The sequence below is a fragment of the Poromitra crassiceps genome (genome assembly GCF_964638095.1).
Source record: "Poromitra crassiceps genome assembly, chromosome: 8".
NCBI lineage: Eukaryota > Metazoa > Chordata > Actinopteri > Beryciformes > Melamphaidae > Poromitra > Poromitra crassiceps.
In genome coordinates, this window is record NC_139629.1 from 51675174 (window position 1) to 51694306 (window position 19133).

A 19133-nucleotide genomic window follows, 5' to 3' on the forward strand; every position below is an offset into this window, starting at 1 on the left:
GAAACGCGCGTAGCATTTTGTTTGCCCGTGTACCCCTTTGAAGATATATTCTGTTTGTAACACTGCTGTGTACACGAATATATTACTTCGGGATTAAATACTACTTTTGTAAAATTCAAGGAGCTCCCTTCTCAATTTTGTTTATTACTTTGCCTGCTGAGCTGCCTTGGTCCACAACTCTGTGCTCCCTCGATATCTGATGGCCAGAATGTATCACATGAAGAATGTCAAATTAGATGTTGACTATCAGCATAATAACCAGAGTCTTATCTTAAAGTTTCAAAAGAGAAAATGATCACTTCCAATAGCTCCTTCACAAGCATCTGATAATATCAGATGCTTGAAGAGGAGGAAAACTAGTTTGACACAGTTCTCACAGAAGGCTTTTATTGGTATGCATCTTCATTCTGTATCGCCCAGTCTGCTTCGCAATCCCCCTCTGAGCAGAAACCACAGGCAGTATGAGGAACAGCTTCCTCTGAGCAGAAACCACGGGCAGTATGAGGAGCAGCTTCCTCTGAGCAGAAACCATGGGCAGTATGAGGAACAGCTCCATCTGAGCAGAAACCACGGGCAGTATGAGGAACAGCTCTGAGCAGAAACCACAGGCAGTATGAGGAGCAGCTCCCTCTGATCAGAAACCACGGGCAGTATGAGGAACAGCTCTGAGCAGAAACCACAGGCAGTATGAGGAACAGCTCTGAGCAGAAACCACGGGCAGTATGAGGAACAGCTCTGAGCAGAAACCACAGGCAGTATGAGGAACAGCTTCCTCTGAGCAGAAACCATGGGCAGTATGAGGAACAGCTCTGAGCAGAAACCACGGGCAGTATGAGGAACAGCTTCCTCTGAGCAGAAACCACAGGCAGTATGAGGAGCAGCTATGAGCAGAAACCACGGGCAGTATGAGGAACAGCTCCCCCTGAGCAGAAACCACAAGCAGTATGAGGAACAGCTCTGAGCAGAAACCACAGGCAGTATGAGGAACAGCTCTGAGCAGAAACCACAGGCAGTATGAGGAACAGCTCTGAGCAGAAACCACGGGCAGTATGAGGAACAGCTCTGAGCAGAAACCACGGGCAGTATGAGGAGCAGCTCTGAGCAGAAACCACGGGCAGTATGAGGAACAGCTCTGAGCAGAAACCACGGGCAGTATGAGGAACAGCTTCCTCTGAGCAGAAACCACGGGCAGTATGAGGAACAGCTTCCTCTGAGCAGAAACCACGGGCAGTATGAGGAACAGCTTCCTCTGAGCAGAAACCACAGGCAGTATGAGGAACAGCTCTGAGCAGAAACCACAGGCAGTATGAGGAGCAGCTTCCTCTGAGCAGAAACCACGGGCAGTATGAGGAACAGCTCTGAGCAGAAACCATGGGCAGTATGAGGAACAGCTCTGAGCAGAAACCATGGGCAGTATGAGGAACAGCTCTGAGCAGAAACCACAGGCAGTATGAGGAACAGCTCTGAGCAGAAACCACGGGCAGTATGAGGAGCAGCTTCCACTTGACGGGAGTTTCTGTCACAGCAGCCTGTCGCTTTGTTCGGCCGACTCGTCCCGTGTCACTAGACACCTCTCCTTTTCACCCGCTCTGATTTATGATGCAAGCGATCGCTGTCGTATCTATGCCAGCTCACAAAGCTCCACATCCCTTTGTATCGTCGGTGACAACAGATCATAGCGCTAACGTTACACTCTTTCTCCCCCTGTGGAAGCCGTGGAAGGAATAGACGCAATCCTTCCAATCTCGAGTCCATTCTAAGCTCCTCGGCATGTCCGACTCATATCTCTGTCAGTGCATGATGATGGCAGGGTCACTTCCTTGGTGGTAAACTAGTGCAGAATCTAAAGCCTGAAGCCTTCCTGCCAGCAGAAACCCTCGGGGGAGATGTTTGTCACTGTCTGGCACAGTAGTCAGCCTTTTATACTGGATTTAACTAGGCCAACTGACGGATGAACGGCCCGGGTCCAAAAACACAGTTTGTATCGGCTGTGCTGCTTCGTATTGTATTGAAAGACAACAGCACAACAATGATCATAAATCAACAGCACTGTAGGTTGAGTGAAAGTATAAAAGCCAGTGGATTGTGTCCCCTTGGTCACTCTCTCTCTCTCTTTTGTCCTGTTGGTTCTCTCATTAGCATCACTGAGGCTGACCCGGGAGCAGAGCATCCAGCTGTGTTCTCTTCACTCCACAGACAAACCTTTGACCCGGAGCTGAACTGTAGCATCATCCACCACTGTCACAGCCTCCATTGGAACCCTGGAGGTCATTCGGTGCACATTACCTACTACAGTCCCCCACCCCCCCCACCCCCCCCCACCCAAATGAATGAGCAACTTAACAGCGATTGTGAATGCATTGTGCTCTATGGGAGAATCGCGATCACCGGGAGAAGCTGCTGAATGAGAATACTGGAATTTGTGTGTAGAAGTTTAGTGACCGGAGATAGCACTGCCAGACATCTCTGCCTTTAGCCTGTTTACTAGTGACCGGAGATAGCACTGCCAGACATCTCTGCCTTTAGCCTGTTTACTAGTGACCGGAGATAGCACTGCCAGACATCTCTGCCTTTAGCCTGTTTACTAGTGACCGGAGATAGCACTGCCAGACATCTCTGCCTTTAGCCTGTTTACAGCCAACACTGACCTAACCCTAACCCAACACTGGCTTTACCTGCCTTTACCCTGTGTACAGTGTGCGTGCGTTTACACTGGCTGTTATTTACAGGGAGCAAGAGACTCCATACAAGTGCTTATTAAGTCAGATCAACCAAGACTGCGCTATATTAACCACATGCAAAGAGCAGTCTGTGACCCATACATATAGTATGTACATGTATGTATGTAGCCTACTGCACATACATGTACATGTATGTACTGCACATACATGTATAGTATGTACATGTATGTACAGTATATGAATTCTAATTGTGCGGAACACGTTTGCTGTGTGTTTGTTGTTCATATGTATTTCAAAGTCTTTTCTCAGATAGGCACTCCAGCAGAGGGGAGTGAAATGCAGAGATAACGTGATTGAAACGTTTCGTGGCGTCGACTTCAAAACACCTTTGTCACCAGCATTGCGAGGATATACATATCAAAAGAACTACTTTCAGGTATCTTTTTACTTCATTTAGGTGAAGGTGAGGGTGTCTTCACGTCTTGGCAAAGCATGAGTGGAGCGAGGGAGAAGATTAATGCTATAATAGCCCTGACCACATCGGTTTAGTTATTTAAACTGGCAGCATCAGATCAAATTGTTTCATGGCTTTCTGCAATGATACATTTAGCAGCGTGTCCGGACAGGTTGCAAGATGCTCCAGAGAATTCATTGCAACTCCCTCTGAACTTAGGAGACTTGCGTCTGGAAGCTATGACACCATCAGTAAAGTACACACAGAATGTTTACTGCACAATGACTTGTTGTTTGTGCACCTTCTCCTGCAGCAGTGCTTCCCTCCTCCATCCCAAGACACATTTAAATGTGACATTGACTGGCAGTCAGACTGATGGACCAATAGAAGACAAGATCTGGCTGTATTTCCACTTTCATTTGGATATTATTGCCTCCTCTCTGTGTGTTGCCAATGTGTGCTTGTATGGGATTTCCTAATCTCAAGGTATAATAACCACAGGGTGAAACTGCGCTACTGAAACTCTGTGGTTAACTATGAACCTGTTGTCCTGTCAAACCAACAGGAAACAATCAAATCAAGAAGGTTTTGTATTATTTATTTTTTCAGACAGGGACGTGCTGTCAGGCTGTCTGACTGGCTGAAGATATAGCTGGCTGACTGACTGGCTGACTGACTGACTGTCGTGCTGCTGGAGGAAAATCTGATTCTCTGGGCCTTCTGGGGTTATAGTGAGTTTGGTGTTTTTGTTCAAAACATCCCGTGTCAGGACGCCCGACACGTCCGAGGATTACTGTAAGCTTGGCTCAGGTGACGTCTTGTGGGGGGCCAGGTATGAGGGCCCTCCATAGCCCTGCTCCAAACCACTCCAAAAACAAGACAAAGTATCATATGGGGTCCTCGGATTGTTTGAAGAAACATCAATATGCCACAGCTCATGCACAAGCATCAAAGGCCGCTCTCAAAGCTCTCATTTCCACATTTCTCAGATGCATCACTGTATTATTATTATATTGTACATATTTCCAGATCTTTCGGCAGAACCACAAAGGCCGGTCGAGCGGGCCAAGTGTGTTCATTCGAATCATCTCCAATGGGCTCCGTCAAACTGGCCCAGAGAGTGGACGCGGCCTGAGTTCTCTCTGTGATCGCCTCGGTGCCGCTGACAATACCTTGAAGCTATCTGGCCACCGTGTTTACCTGTGAAATCAGATAGACCATGGGAAGTCAGATAGACCCTGTGAGGGCGGCTTTGAGACAAACACTTTGTGGATCTCTCTTGTGGGGAGTGGATATTGCCGGCTATCTCTGACTTCCATCGCAGAGCCTCAAACAGCAATGCTGTTGAGAGAGAGAGAGTGTGTGTGTGTGTGTGTGTGTGTGTGTGTGTGTGTGTGTGTGTGTGTGTGTGTGTGTGTGTGTGTGTGTGCGTGCGTGCGTGCGTGCGTGCGTGCGTGTGTGTGTGTGAACGAGCTCTGGGCCCCGTACAGTATCTCTGGGATCACATAAAGACAACCTTGTGCTCTGCAATTGAGTGTGCAGCGCTCAGGTGCTTGTGCGTGTCTCAACCAGAGGAAAAACAAAAGTATGACTGACATAATCATGTGTCAGAAGATTTATGGTCAGGGAGAGCGAGGGGGAGAGCAAAAGTGGAGAGCGCATTTTCTCGCTCCTCCTCCCCTTCAAATTATTGTCTTTAGCGGTGTCCCCCTGGTTGGAGTGAAACGTTTGAAACTGTTGAGACAGTAGCGCTCTGACACACAGAGAGGCTTGTTTTAATGAAGGCAGTGCAAAGTGATATTTCTGTGGAGTTATGAGTCACTCCCTTAGTCCCTTGTTCATCGAGGGTATCTTTTTTGACTCATGTTGGGGTTTTGTTGGTAAATTAAAGGCTAAAAGGTGAAAATGCTATCGTTGGTACATGTTTTGATTCTGTGAGTTGTTGCCATGCAGACCCAAACAGCTGCAAGGATGTGGAGAGATCTGATCACTGATCTGATCACTGTTTACATCTCAATGCAGGATGTGGAGAGATCTGATCACTGATCTGATCACTGTTTACATCTCAATGCAATGTGTATGTGTGTATGTTGATATTGTGAATAGGATGTAAAGGCTCATTCCTATTCATGAAGTCTATAAGGTTCATCTCAATATAATTCCATCAAATATCCGCATCGTCAATTTCACTTGAAGTTGACATTTTAAACGTGTGGCCTATAGCCAAGGTGGATCTAATGATGAAGCCCAACACAGGATGAATCCTGCCTAAATGTGTTTGAAAGGTAATGGCTGACTTTGACACTAATTGCTGGCTGGAGCACATCACTGCCGGCCTGCCCTGATGCACCAGGTCATGGGAGCAGATAGGGAAGCCGTGGCAAGCATCCAGCAACAACACAGGGAGCGAGCCAGACTAGCAACCATAAATCTACACCTACCACCAGCTTCCAACTACCGCAGGTGATGCGTGCACGCGTGTGTGTGTGTGTGTGTGTGTGTGTGTGTGTGTGTGTGTGTGTGTGTGTGTGCATGCATGCATGTGTGTGTGTGTGTGTGTGCGTGCGTGCGTGCATGCATGCATGCGTGTGTGTTTGTGTGTGTGTGTGTGTGTTCATGTATTTGTGTGTGTGCGTGTGCGTGTGCATGTGCGTGCATGTGTGCGTGTGTGTGTGTGTTTTGCGTGTGTGTTCATAAACAAAACTCCAAAGGCTAAAGCAAGCCCACTTCAGAGCAACATGGATATTACACCCCTGAACATGTTGGCATGGACCTGGTGGTGTTTATGGAGAAACACAGCTAAGAGTATAATTAGCATCTGAGTGATCCTGCAGGGAGTCTGACTTATCAAAGAAGCTGCTATTTTGTGCTTCTGTGACTCAACGCGGATGAGGTGACTGTGGCCTCGGTGCGTCGGGCTGTTTCTGCACCTGACTGGCAAAACACTGCAGGTGGATTATCAGCTACAACAGCTGCTAAACTACAACAGCTGCTAAACTACAACATCTGCTAAACTACAACAGCTGCTAAACTACAACATCTGCTAAACTACATCGTTTGTTTGACGAAGCAATTATACAGTAAATGATGGCATCAAAGCTTTGATGGTGTAAAGATGAGGTTTTTTTTTAGTCTTGATCTTAGACGAGCGCCTCATTCAGACCATCTACACAAACCTGAGATTTTGCCCAGACAGTTAAAGGTTAATTTATGGCATGACTAAAGTGAAAGTGAGTCAGCGACCCATTTTAGAGCCTCTGACGTCACGGTAGAACTCAAGAGCTTTGTAAAGACATGAGATAATGTGCTGTGTGTGTGTGCATCATCCACACAAGCCTATAGTTGAAGTTTAACCAGGGCATTTTGGGCAGCGGCCTATTCTTTAACCAGGGCCTTTTGGGCAGCGGCCCAATTCTTTAACCAGGGCCTTTTGGGCAGCGGCCTGTTCGTATGCGAGTTCTTTGTATCAATATTATGAAGGCTGAAAGCTGCTGTCAGACAAAGAGAACAGAAGCCTCTGTTATTATCTCTATTCTGAGCAGATCATCTCTGCCAATGACACCTAATACTGCTAATCTACTGTAAGTTAGCCCTGACTTCTCATATGTCTCCACAAAGAAAGAAAGAAAGAAAGAAAGAAAGAAAGAAAGAAAGAAAGAAAGAAAGAAAGAAAGAAAGGAAAAGAAAAGAAAAAGTATTTTACTGGGAAAATGCCCGTGTGGAAATGTTATAAACTCCAGCACAGGTGAAAACTTTACAGGGAACACTGGTCGATTCCAAGAGAGGTTATTGGGAGCAGGTTTTCCATCAGCACCTCGGGCCCGTCTCCCTGCTCCGCTGGGAGTGGAATCTGTAACGATTGTGGGCTTTAGCATCGTTAACATTTCCGTGGCACGTCGGCCGGCCTCTCTTGGAGAAGCGCCGCATTTTCTGCGCCGCAGTGGAGTTGTTGTAGCAACTAGTGGCCCAGGAGTGAATGAAGCAGATGTGCGAGTCATCTATCACCTGACAGCTCCCACTCCTCCCGACATGAGCAAGTCATCACCGTGACAGTCTGCCCGAGCAGTCTCATCAATTACACTGGTACCCTACCATTACGCCACAAACACTTTGCTCCCCTCCCGACACATTCAACCGCTTCCCAGTCTGACACATTCAACCGCTTCCCAGTCTGACACATTCAACCGCTTCCCAGTCTGACACATTCAACCGCTTCCCCTCCCGACACATTCAACCGCTTCCCAGTCTGACACATTCAACCGCTTCCCAGTCTGACACATTCAACCGCTTCCCAGTCTGCGAGATGGGCCCTCAATTAAGCTTGAATAACGTTCCCCCCTCAAAGAGCGTCTCTCCTTCCCTGGGCTGTGCATTGCCTACAAGCACAATGTGTTCTGATTTATTTCCGTGATGACCGTATGATATTTGAGCACTTTTATCTCCATTTGATGACACTTGATGTGTGTCTGATTACAAACCACCATAAAGCTATGATTCATTACAGGTGCAAATTACCAGAGCTTTTATGTTTAGTTGAAAGCAAAATAAAAATGAATCTATGGTTAAGTAATGTCTGTGCAAAGAGTCATTAAGATAATAAATGTCATAAAGGAAATACTGTAAAAGTTCAACATCTCCAAAGCCCCATGATTTATGGCCGGGAAATATTTAGGGTCAATATCCTCTTCAGTCAATTTCTCCATAATGTTCAAACAGTAACGTCAGGATGATCTTCAGCACAATGCATCCATTTAGGCATGTTTGATCAAGATTAGTTTGCTACCAAATTATAAGTCATTTGTGATCCTAAAATTGTTGATTGTTATATTGAGTGTGTTCTTCAACATCTAAACTTAAGTGATATGAACAAAGTGGGGACCCCCCCCCAAAGAGACAACCTCATCTTGATTTATGTGATTCCATGGTTTCCTACTTGTTACCGCTTTCACCAGACAGATCATGTCACATTTGTACCGCTTTCAGGGTCAGAATGTGATCACTGGATGAGTTCAGGGTCAGAATGTGATCACAGTGTGAGTTCAGGGTCAGAATGTGATCACAGTGTGAGTTCAGGGTCAGAATGTGATCACAGTGTGAGTTCAGGGTCAGAATGTGATCACAGTGTGAGTTCAGGGTCAGAATGTGATCAATGTGTGAGTTCAGGATCAGAATGTGATCACAGTGTGAGTTCAGGATCAGAATGTGATCAATGTGTGAGTTCAGGATCAGAATGTGATCACAGTGTGAGTTCAGGGTCAGAATGTGATCACAGTGTGAGTTCAGGGTCAGAATGTGATCAATGTGTGAGTTCAGGATCAGAATGTGATCAATGTGTGAGTTCAGGGTCAGAATGTGATCACAGTGTGAGTTCAGGGTCAGAATGTGATCACAGTGTGAGTTCAGGGTCAGAATGTGATCACAGTGTGAGTTCAGGGTCAGAATGTGATCAATGTGTGAGTTCAGGGTCAGAATGTGATCACTGTGTGAGTTCAGGGTCAGAATGTGATCAATGTGTGAGTTCAGGGTCCGAATGTGATCACAGTGTGAGTTCAGGGTCAGAATGGGATCGATGTGCGAGTAGAAAAGGTAGAAATCAAACTCTCAGAGGCGTGGCTTGTTAGTGTTATTCTGTTCCTGTATTCCATCAATAGTAGTCATGAAAGGCAGTAAACACAGCAGTTTGAACACAGCCACATATAAACAGTTTCTATCACTTACAATATACAACTATGGCAGTGACAGCAGGGGCCAACTTACATATCAGCTTTTTCACAAGGATTTAAAAAAACAGGGGTGAAGGGGAGACCTTGGCATGGAATATGCAAGAGATATAAATAAGACATTCATATAAAAATAGCCTTTTACAAAATATACTCTATTAACCAATATTTACCAAAAGTGGAAAATGTGCCTGTGTTTTTGATCAGTGAATAAGTCCCGTTAAGCTAAATCAGCCTGAAGTGAGCATTGCCATTGAAGACAGTCAGCAGAGCGTGCAGCCTTCTACCTCAAAAAAGTGGAATTCTCTAGACTAGCAGCAAACAGAGGGAAGACAAAACTCATGAGAAGGTCAGAAGGTCAAGAGTAGCCTACACCACTTTCATCTGGAACAACATGATTCTACAAAACAACATATTATCCCAGGCTGATTCAATTCCAGTGTATTTACTGTGGACTATGATAGCATTAATAAACTAAAACCTCCCACGATCTAGTTATGGTTGATCCATAATGGACAAAATCAGTAGTTTTGATAGAATAAATTAATATTAATTATTTTTTTCATTCTCTAAATACAGTTATGTTAAATATTCCCACTGGCTGGCTGTGTCATTTCATCTGTGCATAATGGGAGTGAGCTAGGAACAGAGAACTACAGCAGTCTGAGCTGGAACCAGCAATCACATCCAGCATTGATTCATTTGCATTTGGCAATGTCCATTTCCGAAGCTGTCAAAATGTCAGTACGTGTCCATAGCTTCAAGTCTTGACATCTCGCCTCAGGTCGAAAACTGTCCAATTCCACGTGCCAGGGCACATGCCAGGGTACATGCCAGGGCACAGCGATTCATCATCGCACTCCAGCAAACGGGAAAAATCCAGGAAGAGGGGCGAGGAGAAGAGGGGCGAGGAGAAGAGGGGCGAGGAGCTTTGTGTGCAAAAGAAGTGTGTGACGCCCCCTCTTCAACTCACTGCATGTACAGTAGTTCCTCGTCATGTATGGCTAGACTGCCAAAACAGCCATCTTGTAAAGTTGAATAGTTCCACATTGTCCATGAAATCATACATACATACAACTCAGATGCCCACAGACAGGAACACACACAGACACGCATGCACACACACACACACACACACACACACACACACACACACGCACGCCCACACACGCCCACACACACACGCACGCCCACACGCACACGCACACACACGCACCATCCAATAAATACTGTCATTTGCAGGTGTACACCTCTGTCCTCTCGCTGCAGGTGTTGCACTTGACATAGCAGCACCACAGGAACTTGCAGTTGCACTGCCACACGCGGGAGTACTGGTGCGTGTTGTAGCCCCGCCCACAGCACATCAGGTCACAGCCGCTGATCTGCTGCATCATGGTCTTGTTGCACACCCGGCCCTGCGTGCCCATGCTGCCCGTCAGCGGGTCGGCCTCGCAGTAGTTGGGAGACTTGTCTATGTACACCAGGTCCGTGTCCATGGGCTTCCGGTACGAGTAGGGCTTCTTGATCTTCAGGAATTTGGGGCGCTTGTTGCGGCTGGCTTTGACCGGTTCCACGTGCACCGCGTGGGCATACTTCTCCTTGAGAATGTAGCCGAGCTCGCGGAACTTGGGAAGTGTAGTCCAGCAGGTTTTGGTGGTGCAGGAGCCCGAGACACCATGACACTTGCATTCCAGTCGCATGTTCTTCTCCAAAACCTAGACACACAAAAACAACTTTAGTCTGTAGAGAGACTCTCCTGCTGACAGTGAGACACACAAAAACAACTTTAGTCTGTAGAGAGACTCTCCTGCTGACAGTGAGACACACAAAAACAACTTTAGTGTGTAGAGAGACTCTCCTGCTGACAGTGAGACACACAAAAACAAATTAGTCTGTAGAGAGACTATCCTGCTGACAGTGAGACACACAAAAACAACTTAGTCTGTAGAGAGACTCTCTCCTGCTGACAGTGAGACACACAAAAACAAATTAGTCTGTAGAGAGACTCTCCTGCTGACAGTGAGACACACAAAAACAAATTAGTCTGTAGAGAGACTCTCCTGCTGACAGTGAGACACACAAAAACAACTTAGTCTGTAGAGAGACTCTCCTGCTGACAGTGAGACACACAAAAACAACTTAGTCTGTAGAGAGACTCTCTCCTGCTGACAGTGAGAAACAAAAAAACAACTTTAGTCTGTAGAGAGACTCTCCTGCTGACAGTGAGACACACAAAAACAACTTAGTCTGTAGAGAGACTCTCCTGCTGACAGTGAGACACACAAAAACAACTTTAGTCTGTAGAAAGACTCTCCTGCTGACAGTGAGACACACAAAAACAACTTAGTCTGTAGAGAGACTCTCCTGCTGACAGTGAGACACACAAAAACAACTTAGTCTGTAGAGAGACTCTCCTGCTGACAGTGAGACACACAAAAACAACTTAGTCTGTAGAGAGACTCTCCGCTGATAGTGAGACACACAAAAACAACTTAGTCTGTAGAGAGACTCTCCGCTGATAGTGAGACACACAAAAACAACTTAGTCTGTAGAGAGACTCTCCTGCTGACAGTGAGACACACAAAAACAACTTAGTCTGTAGGGAGACTCTCCTGCTGACAGTGAGTCACACAAAAACAACTTAGTCTGTAGAGAGACTCTCCTGCTGACAGTGAGACACACAAAAACAACTTAGTCTGTAGAGAGACTCTCCTGCTGACAGTGAGACACACAAAAACAACTTAGTCTGTAGAGAGACTCTCCTGCTGACAGTGAGTTGTATGTGTATAAATGGCGGTGGTTCACTACAGCAACACTGAATTATCAGAACAAATGATGGTGCAGGTGCAACTTACTAAAGTATAATTGCGATTTCACTGTTTCATCAATTAGTGTATTTCAGATTATACTTTTGCAGCTGTCTCAATTCATATTCAATCGTCTCTGTTTTGGGCAAATGGGAAATCTGTGCAACTAAATAACGTGTGAACTGTGAATAATGTGAATGAGAAATACAATGTTTGGGGGTTGAGCACAGCACAGCCCCACCGCATAGCTGTGTGTGATACCAGACACACAGAAGCCAAAATAATGTATCGTATTTCAGGCTCTGTGTGTGTAGTCACCACACACAACACACAAATGTCAAGAGTGACTGTACAAGGTGCTGAGTGACTGGCTGCACTGCTAAATCCTAACCTGATGACAATGACGAGTGCCACTGACTGAAACGTACATAAGGTTCATTCCAGTTTGCTTATGCTTACGTGTTAAGTGTTTGGTTTTGTGGTACAGTTTATGAAAGCATCTAACAGCTTTTAGTAGTTCCAAAATAAATGAATAAATGAATAGATAAATAAATGAATAAATGAATAAATAAATAAATAAATAAATAAATAAATAAATAAATAAATAAATAAATAAATAAATAAATAAATAAATAAATAAATAAGTAAATAAATAAATAAATAAATAAATAAATAAAACCCTAATGCAGACATGTGAACAAGCCACTTCATAAAGCCCTTGGCTTCCACTAATCCATCAGTTGTCCTGTGACCAACACTTGTGACAGCCTTTGTCCGCACGTCTTTTCGACCTGCTCGGTGTGGCTGCGTTTGATTAGCATAAATCAAGGAGGGGGATAACGATCAAAACAGAGGAGCCATTTATGACCGCGGAGAAGGGAAAGAAGAAGGAAAACTATACTGATTGTTTGAATCCATCAGTGTAGTCTCGTCGTCACTGGGAGGCAATTTAGCCGCCGCGATAAGCCAATCCCAATTCAGACTCAGAAAGGAAGCAGTGATCTGCACTCAGTATGAGAAAAGCCTTTTCAACCGGCGTGGAGACGTGTTGGTTGTGTGAATCAGGCTAATGTGGCAAACAGAGAGAGGGGGCGAGGGGGGTGGGGGGTGATGACTTTGAGCGAGGTGCGTCTTTCCTCTTCGCTAAACTCCCACCTCGCCCTCGATGTTTGGCACATTATTCCACTCAATCTCTAACCTCCAGACTTGCTGGAGTCTCTCAGTCTCTCTCTCTGTAATGTTCAAACACCAGGAGATGAGCATGTGAACAGATCACGAAACCTCTCTGCTGCTCCGAGGGATTATCTTTGACTGGCACTAGTTATGGTCAAATCTGTGAAAAGTGAAACACTGTAACACTTTAGTTATGGTCAATCTGTGAAAAGTGAAACACTGTAACACTTTAGTTATGGTCAAATCTGTGAAAAGTGAAACACTGTAACACTTTAGTTTAGTTATGGTCAAATCTCTGATATACACACATGAAAAGTGAAACACTGTAACAGTGGCTCAGTGAAGAACAAAACTAGCCAAAAAAAAACAATCATTTTCTTCTGACATATATGCAAGCACGTCACACCTGATGTGGGTTTATGATATTAGGAAAATAGTGAGAGGGAATGTGCTAGTGGTAACTGTATACCATCCCAACAGTGGGCACAGTGTCAATCTGTTTTCAGTGCAGAGATCTGGGCTGTAATCAAACCCTGCCACTTAAACAGCTCTTCTCCTAAAAGCAGCCCTTTATTCCACTGCCTGTTTCATCTTGGCCTCGATGCCCAGTCTTTGGCAGGATCCACCCACACCGACCGGAGCACGGTGGAGACTGTTCAATCACAACTGCCACAGAGACCGAGACCAATCTTAAACTTGTCAATCTATGTAATTAACCAACAGCTCACCCTCACATTTTACCCTTGACTTCTGTGCCTCGGAAGATTCCGGTTAGGGCTGCACCTAAAGATTATTTTCGTACTCGATTAATCTGTCGTCTATTTTCTCGATTAATCAATTAAGTTGTTTGGTCTATAAAATGTCAGAAAATGGTGAAAAGATGTCTCATTGTTTCCCAAAGGCCAAGATGACGTCCTCATGTCTTGTTTTGTCCATAACCAAAAGATATTAAATTCACTGTCAGGAGTAAAGAAACCAGAGAATATTTACATCTAAGCCCGTGGAATGAGAGAATTTTGAGTCCCCCCCCCCCCCCCCCCCCCCAAAAAAAAAAATTACAAACCGATTAATCGATTATCAAAATAGTTGGTGATTAATTTAATACTAACTAATTGATTAATAGTTGCAACTCATTGCAGAGAATCAGTGAAGAGACATAATATGATGTTAATGCCGATCATCACGTACCTTGCGTCCCACCTCGTTGTTGTGCAGGTTCATGAGGCTCCTGGCGTTCTGCTTGACCTCGCGGGCGTCTACAAACACCTTGGAGAAGCCCAGGCCGTAGCTGATGTCGGCCGAGCAGCCGCCCCACTTCCAGCCTTGGCCTTTCCCGTAGAAGCCCTGCTTCTCCTTGTCACAGCTACAGTCACTCAGGTTGCCCTGTGTGCAGGCCGCCGTGATGGCGTGGGCCACCCCTGCTGCAATGATGGCATAGGTGAACGCAGCCTCTTTACTGCCTATAGGGAAGAGAAAGAGGGGGGGGGGGTACATGCATTAGGATCAAGATCAATTATTTCCTTTCATATCTTCAAGACTTCATTGTTTGCTTATCTTAAATCAAGCTGTTCTTGTTTTTGATTGTAGTTAGTCTACTCTAGTATATAGTCTATACTTAACTATGTGAGAAAACCCCATTGGTATTGATGTCTGTATAGATTCATTGATGCTTGGGATGGTTGGGATGGCGGGAGAGTACCGGTATATGTGTGTATTTGTTCATTGTTTTTGTTGAGTGTTACATTTGTCTTCTCGTATGAAAACGTTATGATCTATGTTTTGTGTTCAATGAGGACCCCCTCGTAAACCAGATGCTGCGTCTCAAGGGGCTCATCCTCCAACAAATAAAAATACATTTCTACAAATGAAGGAGGTATTTCAGCGTGTGGTATTCTCAGCACGCACAGATTTAAATAGGGCAGAAACAGGCAAATACAAAAACGGCATGATTTCTTTCAGTCTAAACGGGGAATACAATAAGTTAAGTAGGCAACAGGATTTTTTAAATAGAAAGGGGATTAACCATTAACAGTATGTGTGCTTACATCAGTCTTACTGATCCTTTCACTCAAGGCCTGCAGTGTTCTCAAAGCTGACCTGGAAACTGTGAACCAAAATGGCTGCCAGGCGTACGGTCAATAAAGCCGTATGAATAAGAGGGTTGTCGGGAAGGAAGGGCTATTGATCCAATCAGAAACTGGCACATTCTGTGTCAACTCATAGGGGAGTAACATCCGAATCTTTCATTCTGACGTTATCTCTCCAAAGTCCAGCTAACAAATCATTTACTGATCTGAAAAGAACTAAAAGTTACTCATGGGAGATCCCCAAAATGTTCCCAAGTTCAAAAAAAGAAAAGAAAAAGGAAGGGAAAGTGAAAACACAATGACGAAAAATATATTTTTTAATTTGATTTCAAGCTTAATTTTCACATTATGCATGAAGTTAGTTAGATCTGTCTCACTCTTATCATAATACAAATCGATCGGTGAAGCATTTTCTTCGACAATAACTCGAAATGCAATGCACAAAGATGCTATGAGGTTTATCTAGTGGATATATGTCTGAAAGTGTCTGATGTGGATCTGTGACAGACTACCATGTAAACAGGAAGCAGCTGATGATAATATCCATCATATCTATGTGCTAATAAACTCCCCGTCTCTATTTGTCCAAAGCAAACATGCTGCCCTCCTTGGTGCTTCCTCCTCCTGCCACCAGGTTCACTATGTGAAGCTGCCATGTTTTGGATCAACATCTTGGATGTATGCCCTTTTGCCATTGAAAAGAAAAAAAAAGAGTCATATTGAGGCATCAATTATGTGCATGCTTTTATAGAGTCAATGGGCTCCAAGCCAGAAAATAAGGTGTGTCGGTGCAGTCAGTCAGTTCTGACTGCACCGTTGTTAATTTTTCCCCTGGAGTTCTGAGTGCATGGGTTAGAAACAAGAGATGGTAGGAATTCTTCGCAACCTCGTCATATAAGCGGTGGAAGATATTAAACGCAGAACAGACTGTGAAAACACAAACGCAGACTATAATTTAATAGTTGATTTAGGAATGTCACATGACTATTCTGCCACGTTTTGCCTTTCATCTCTCAGTACTCGCCGTGCCTCTTTAAGGTGTCTCTCAGCTTACAGCTCGCCTCTTAAAGTCTGAGTGTATCATCAGCACGGCCTAAAATCCTGATGAACCTGGCATTCACCTATAAGCACTATGTCAGTTCATTAGCCATTCTGCCTTCACTTTAAGAAGAAACGCAAGCTGCACGACCCCACTCAAGCTACGCATCAACAATGCCATTCATTTACAACTGTTCCGCTTCTACCGCTAATCTGATCAGTGAAACCAATCTATTTGGTATGGTTGTCCAAGCCATAGACTTGGACTCTTCTCCTGGAACCATAGACCCAAGACACTTTGTGGGCTAAAAACCACTCATTCATAAAGGAACAGATTGTGAAACAGCACTGTTTTCACTTCAACACCACGAAGAGATAATCCCTTCTCTCCAACAGAAGCAGACGAGATGGGCCCAAACAGCTGGTCCAAGCTACTGACCATAAAGGAGATTTGACAATATTGTTTACTGCAACAGTTCTGGTTGGGAATGGGGGGGGGGGGGGTTAAAAAAACGTTCTCAAATTAAATGGCACAAAAATATTATGTTTTTATGTAAAGGGTTAGCCTACAATATCAGCGCAGTGCCGATCAAACTTCTTATATTGGCAGTATCCACAGGAGTATAATTAAAAAATAATATTATACTACATATTTCTAGTGAGTGTCCTTGATATCCAACAGAGTTGTATCTGACCAGCAAGTGAGTTCACACTAGCCAACACATGAACTTCACAACACTCACTAGCATCCACTGAAGTTCCCCCATTATTTAGAAGAGACTATTGTCTCGGCAACAAACAGCATTGATATTAGGAACTTATTTGTTTCTCTAATTTATCCCCATGAGTGTAGAAGCCAAAAGCACTTTCAAATCTTCCTTTGCTCTTGACTTTTCCTCACTGTAACTTATACCCGTGGTAAGATCCACGTCCTTACAGTGAGAGCCACAGCACCCAGTGCTCCACAGGATAAAGACCAGTGAATATGTGTCTCGGGAGACTCTGCCGAGCTGAAAAGAGAAGCTGCCAACATTCACAAGACCTTTGTTACAGTGCTGGCTTCAGATGCCTTTTATACATGCTCAGAAAGCCCTGCTCGGGTGAATGTCCGCTGCAAAACTAGGCCTTGTGTAAATGACACTAGCTCCTATTATGGAATCCTCCTTACAGCGACGATGCAAGAATACAGGACAGGTGATCATCCAAATATTGCCCGATGATATTTTGTGTCTGAGGCTGTCGCCTATTTGAATAGGCTTATTATATATTGTAAGACATAATGGATATAGATGCATGTCAAGGTTACTACTTAACAAATATAGGGCTACGCAGGTCACAGGTGACATGGATTAAAATATGAATATCTTGCAATAGCCTAGTCTGGCACTAGGTTGTTTTAGGAAGAAATTTATAGGAAGAAAAATAAGGTAATACTTTATACTAAGGAGGCATTAATTAACATTTAGTTCATGCTTAATAATGCTTAATAAGAATGACCTAACCCTTAGTAACTAAGGGTTAACTAACCATAACCACAAATAACCAACCCTATATAAACTATTAAATAGGCTAGTTAACATGAACATCAAATGATTACTAGACACATTTGTTAATTAAGGGTTAGTTAATGCTTATTCAGCATTAACTTTAAGTACACTACCCTCTTGTAGTGCATTACCAAAAAAACAAAAAGTAAAGCAAAATGGGCCTGGTGGACCGTGCGCACTTTTACGCACGACTGGACGCGTCATAGAGATCTGAACTGCTCAATCTAAGGTGTTTTTCACTGACAAAACAATAACGACAACAACAGCAGCAGCAACAAAACAATTTGTAATCAAACTTTAACTGACAGGCAACATACCCACTTTCAACTCTTTTCCGAAGACTGTCCTCTCTCCAAGCGCAGAGCAGTTCCAGCGCCCGCTTTTGAACTGAAACTGACACTCGTTGATGCCCATTTGGGCTCCCTCTCCGATGACGATAATGGCATCGGGGCGACTCTGGCAGATAATCCGCTGTCTGGGAGCCAAACCGGGGATCTTGTTACAGATTATACTCGCACCTAGGGCCACCACCGACGAGAAGCCACTGTGAATGGAAGATGGATATGACTGAGAGAAAGCCGACAGCCCGTCACTTTATCCAACATTTTAGTTGTTGTATGGGCTTTCTTTCTTTCTTTCTTTCTTTCTTTCTTTCTTTCTTTCTTTCTTTCTTTCTTTCTTTCTTTCTTTCTTTCTTTCTTTCTTTTCTTTTTACCCAACATTTTTGCTAACATGAACAGTCTGATTCATCTTCATTATCAAATTATGCAAATAGTATAGCTTTACTTTGTTATTTTGCATGATCCCCCTATATTATAGGATTATAATAATTATTTTTCGCTATGGTGCACGGTAAATCACAGGTCCTTCTTTTCGCCCAGACGCTGTGCCTGGCCAGAGGTGCACTATTAGAGGAATTCAATTGGCTAAAGTTTTAGGCTACATAACAGAAAACAGCGATAGTTTAATCATGCATGCAAGCTTGACTGAACCCTGGAGCTATTGTGAGGAAATGTGGTATCTTAACAAAACTGATAAACAGCCAGAGTCAATAACTCACATATGAGCTGTTAAACATTTTGTTTTCGACTGTGTTATTAGCAGGTGAATTTGATGCCAATGTGTTATTGACCGGCGCACCAAACACAATGAAAGCTCTGGAGTCGGTCGTGAATTTCTGTAGATTAAAGTTGGCTATCGCTTGTTGTGTTTGAGGAAAAACCTGCAACATGTCTACATGTGAAATCAAATAAACGCAGCTCACCCAATTTTCAAATAAACAATTCCTAGGCAAAGTAAAACTCTTAAAATCCAGCGTCGTGTTCTCCGACTCATTGCGGCCCCGGTCTCAGTTTCATGCAACGATTTCTATGAAGTGATGAGTAACTCGGTTCGCTTATTCTCCGATCGATCACAGCCCAGGTAACTCCAGAGGAAACTCCAAATGACGAATAGCATGAAAAACACGCGCTCACAAACTACAGATTGCCTGCTAGGACATCATCCAGACTCCCTGTGCGCGGCCCCCTTTCGCTGGGCCCTCCTGTCATTGCGAGGGTGTCACAGGTAACCCTTGGGGGTGAGCAAGTGCGATTATCTCTTTCTCACAGTTCCTCGGCTACCCGC

The 19133-nt window shown here is 44.3% G+C and overlaps 1 protein-coding gene across 1 annotated transcript; it reads right to left on the reverse strand.

Moving 5' to 3' along the window:
- Positions 1-8791: 8791 nt before the first annotated feature.
- LOC310781427 (protein Wnt-7a-like) lies at positions 8792-19097 on the reverse strand. Its single transcript, XM_083642056.1, has 4 exons — positions 18772-19097; positions 17825-18051; positions 14024-14295; positions 8792-10570 (listed from the first exon to the last, which is right to left on the reverse strand). Exons 1-4 carry the CDS (start codon positions 18840-18842, stop codon positions 10088-10090), a joined length of 1053 nt encoding a protein of 350 aa, XP_083498182.1. The 5' UTR covers positions 18843-19097; the 3' UTR covers positions 8792-10087.
- Positions 19098-19133: the final 36 nt, after the last annotated feature.

Excerpts from the sequence above, each read along its gene's own strand:
- LOC310781427 (XM_083642056.1), bottom strand. The coding sequence starts at position 18,842 with ATGAGTCGGAGAACACGACGCTGGATTTTAAGAGTTTTACTTTGCCTA. Across the intron at positions 18,052-18,771 it reads ATTGTTTATTTGAAAATTGG|TGGCTTCTCGTCGGTGGTGG; the intron begins GTGAGCTGCGTT and ends TTCCATTCACAG. Across the intron at positions 10,571-14,023 it reads ACAACGAGGTGGGACGCAAG|GTTTTGGAGAAGAACATGCG; the intron begins GTACGTGATGAT and ends TTGTGTGTCTAG.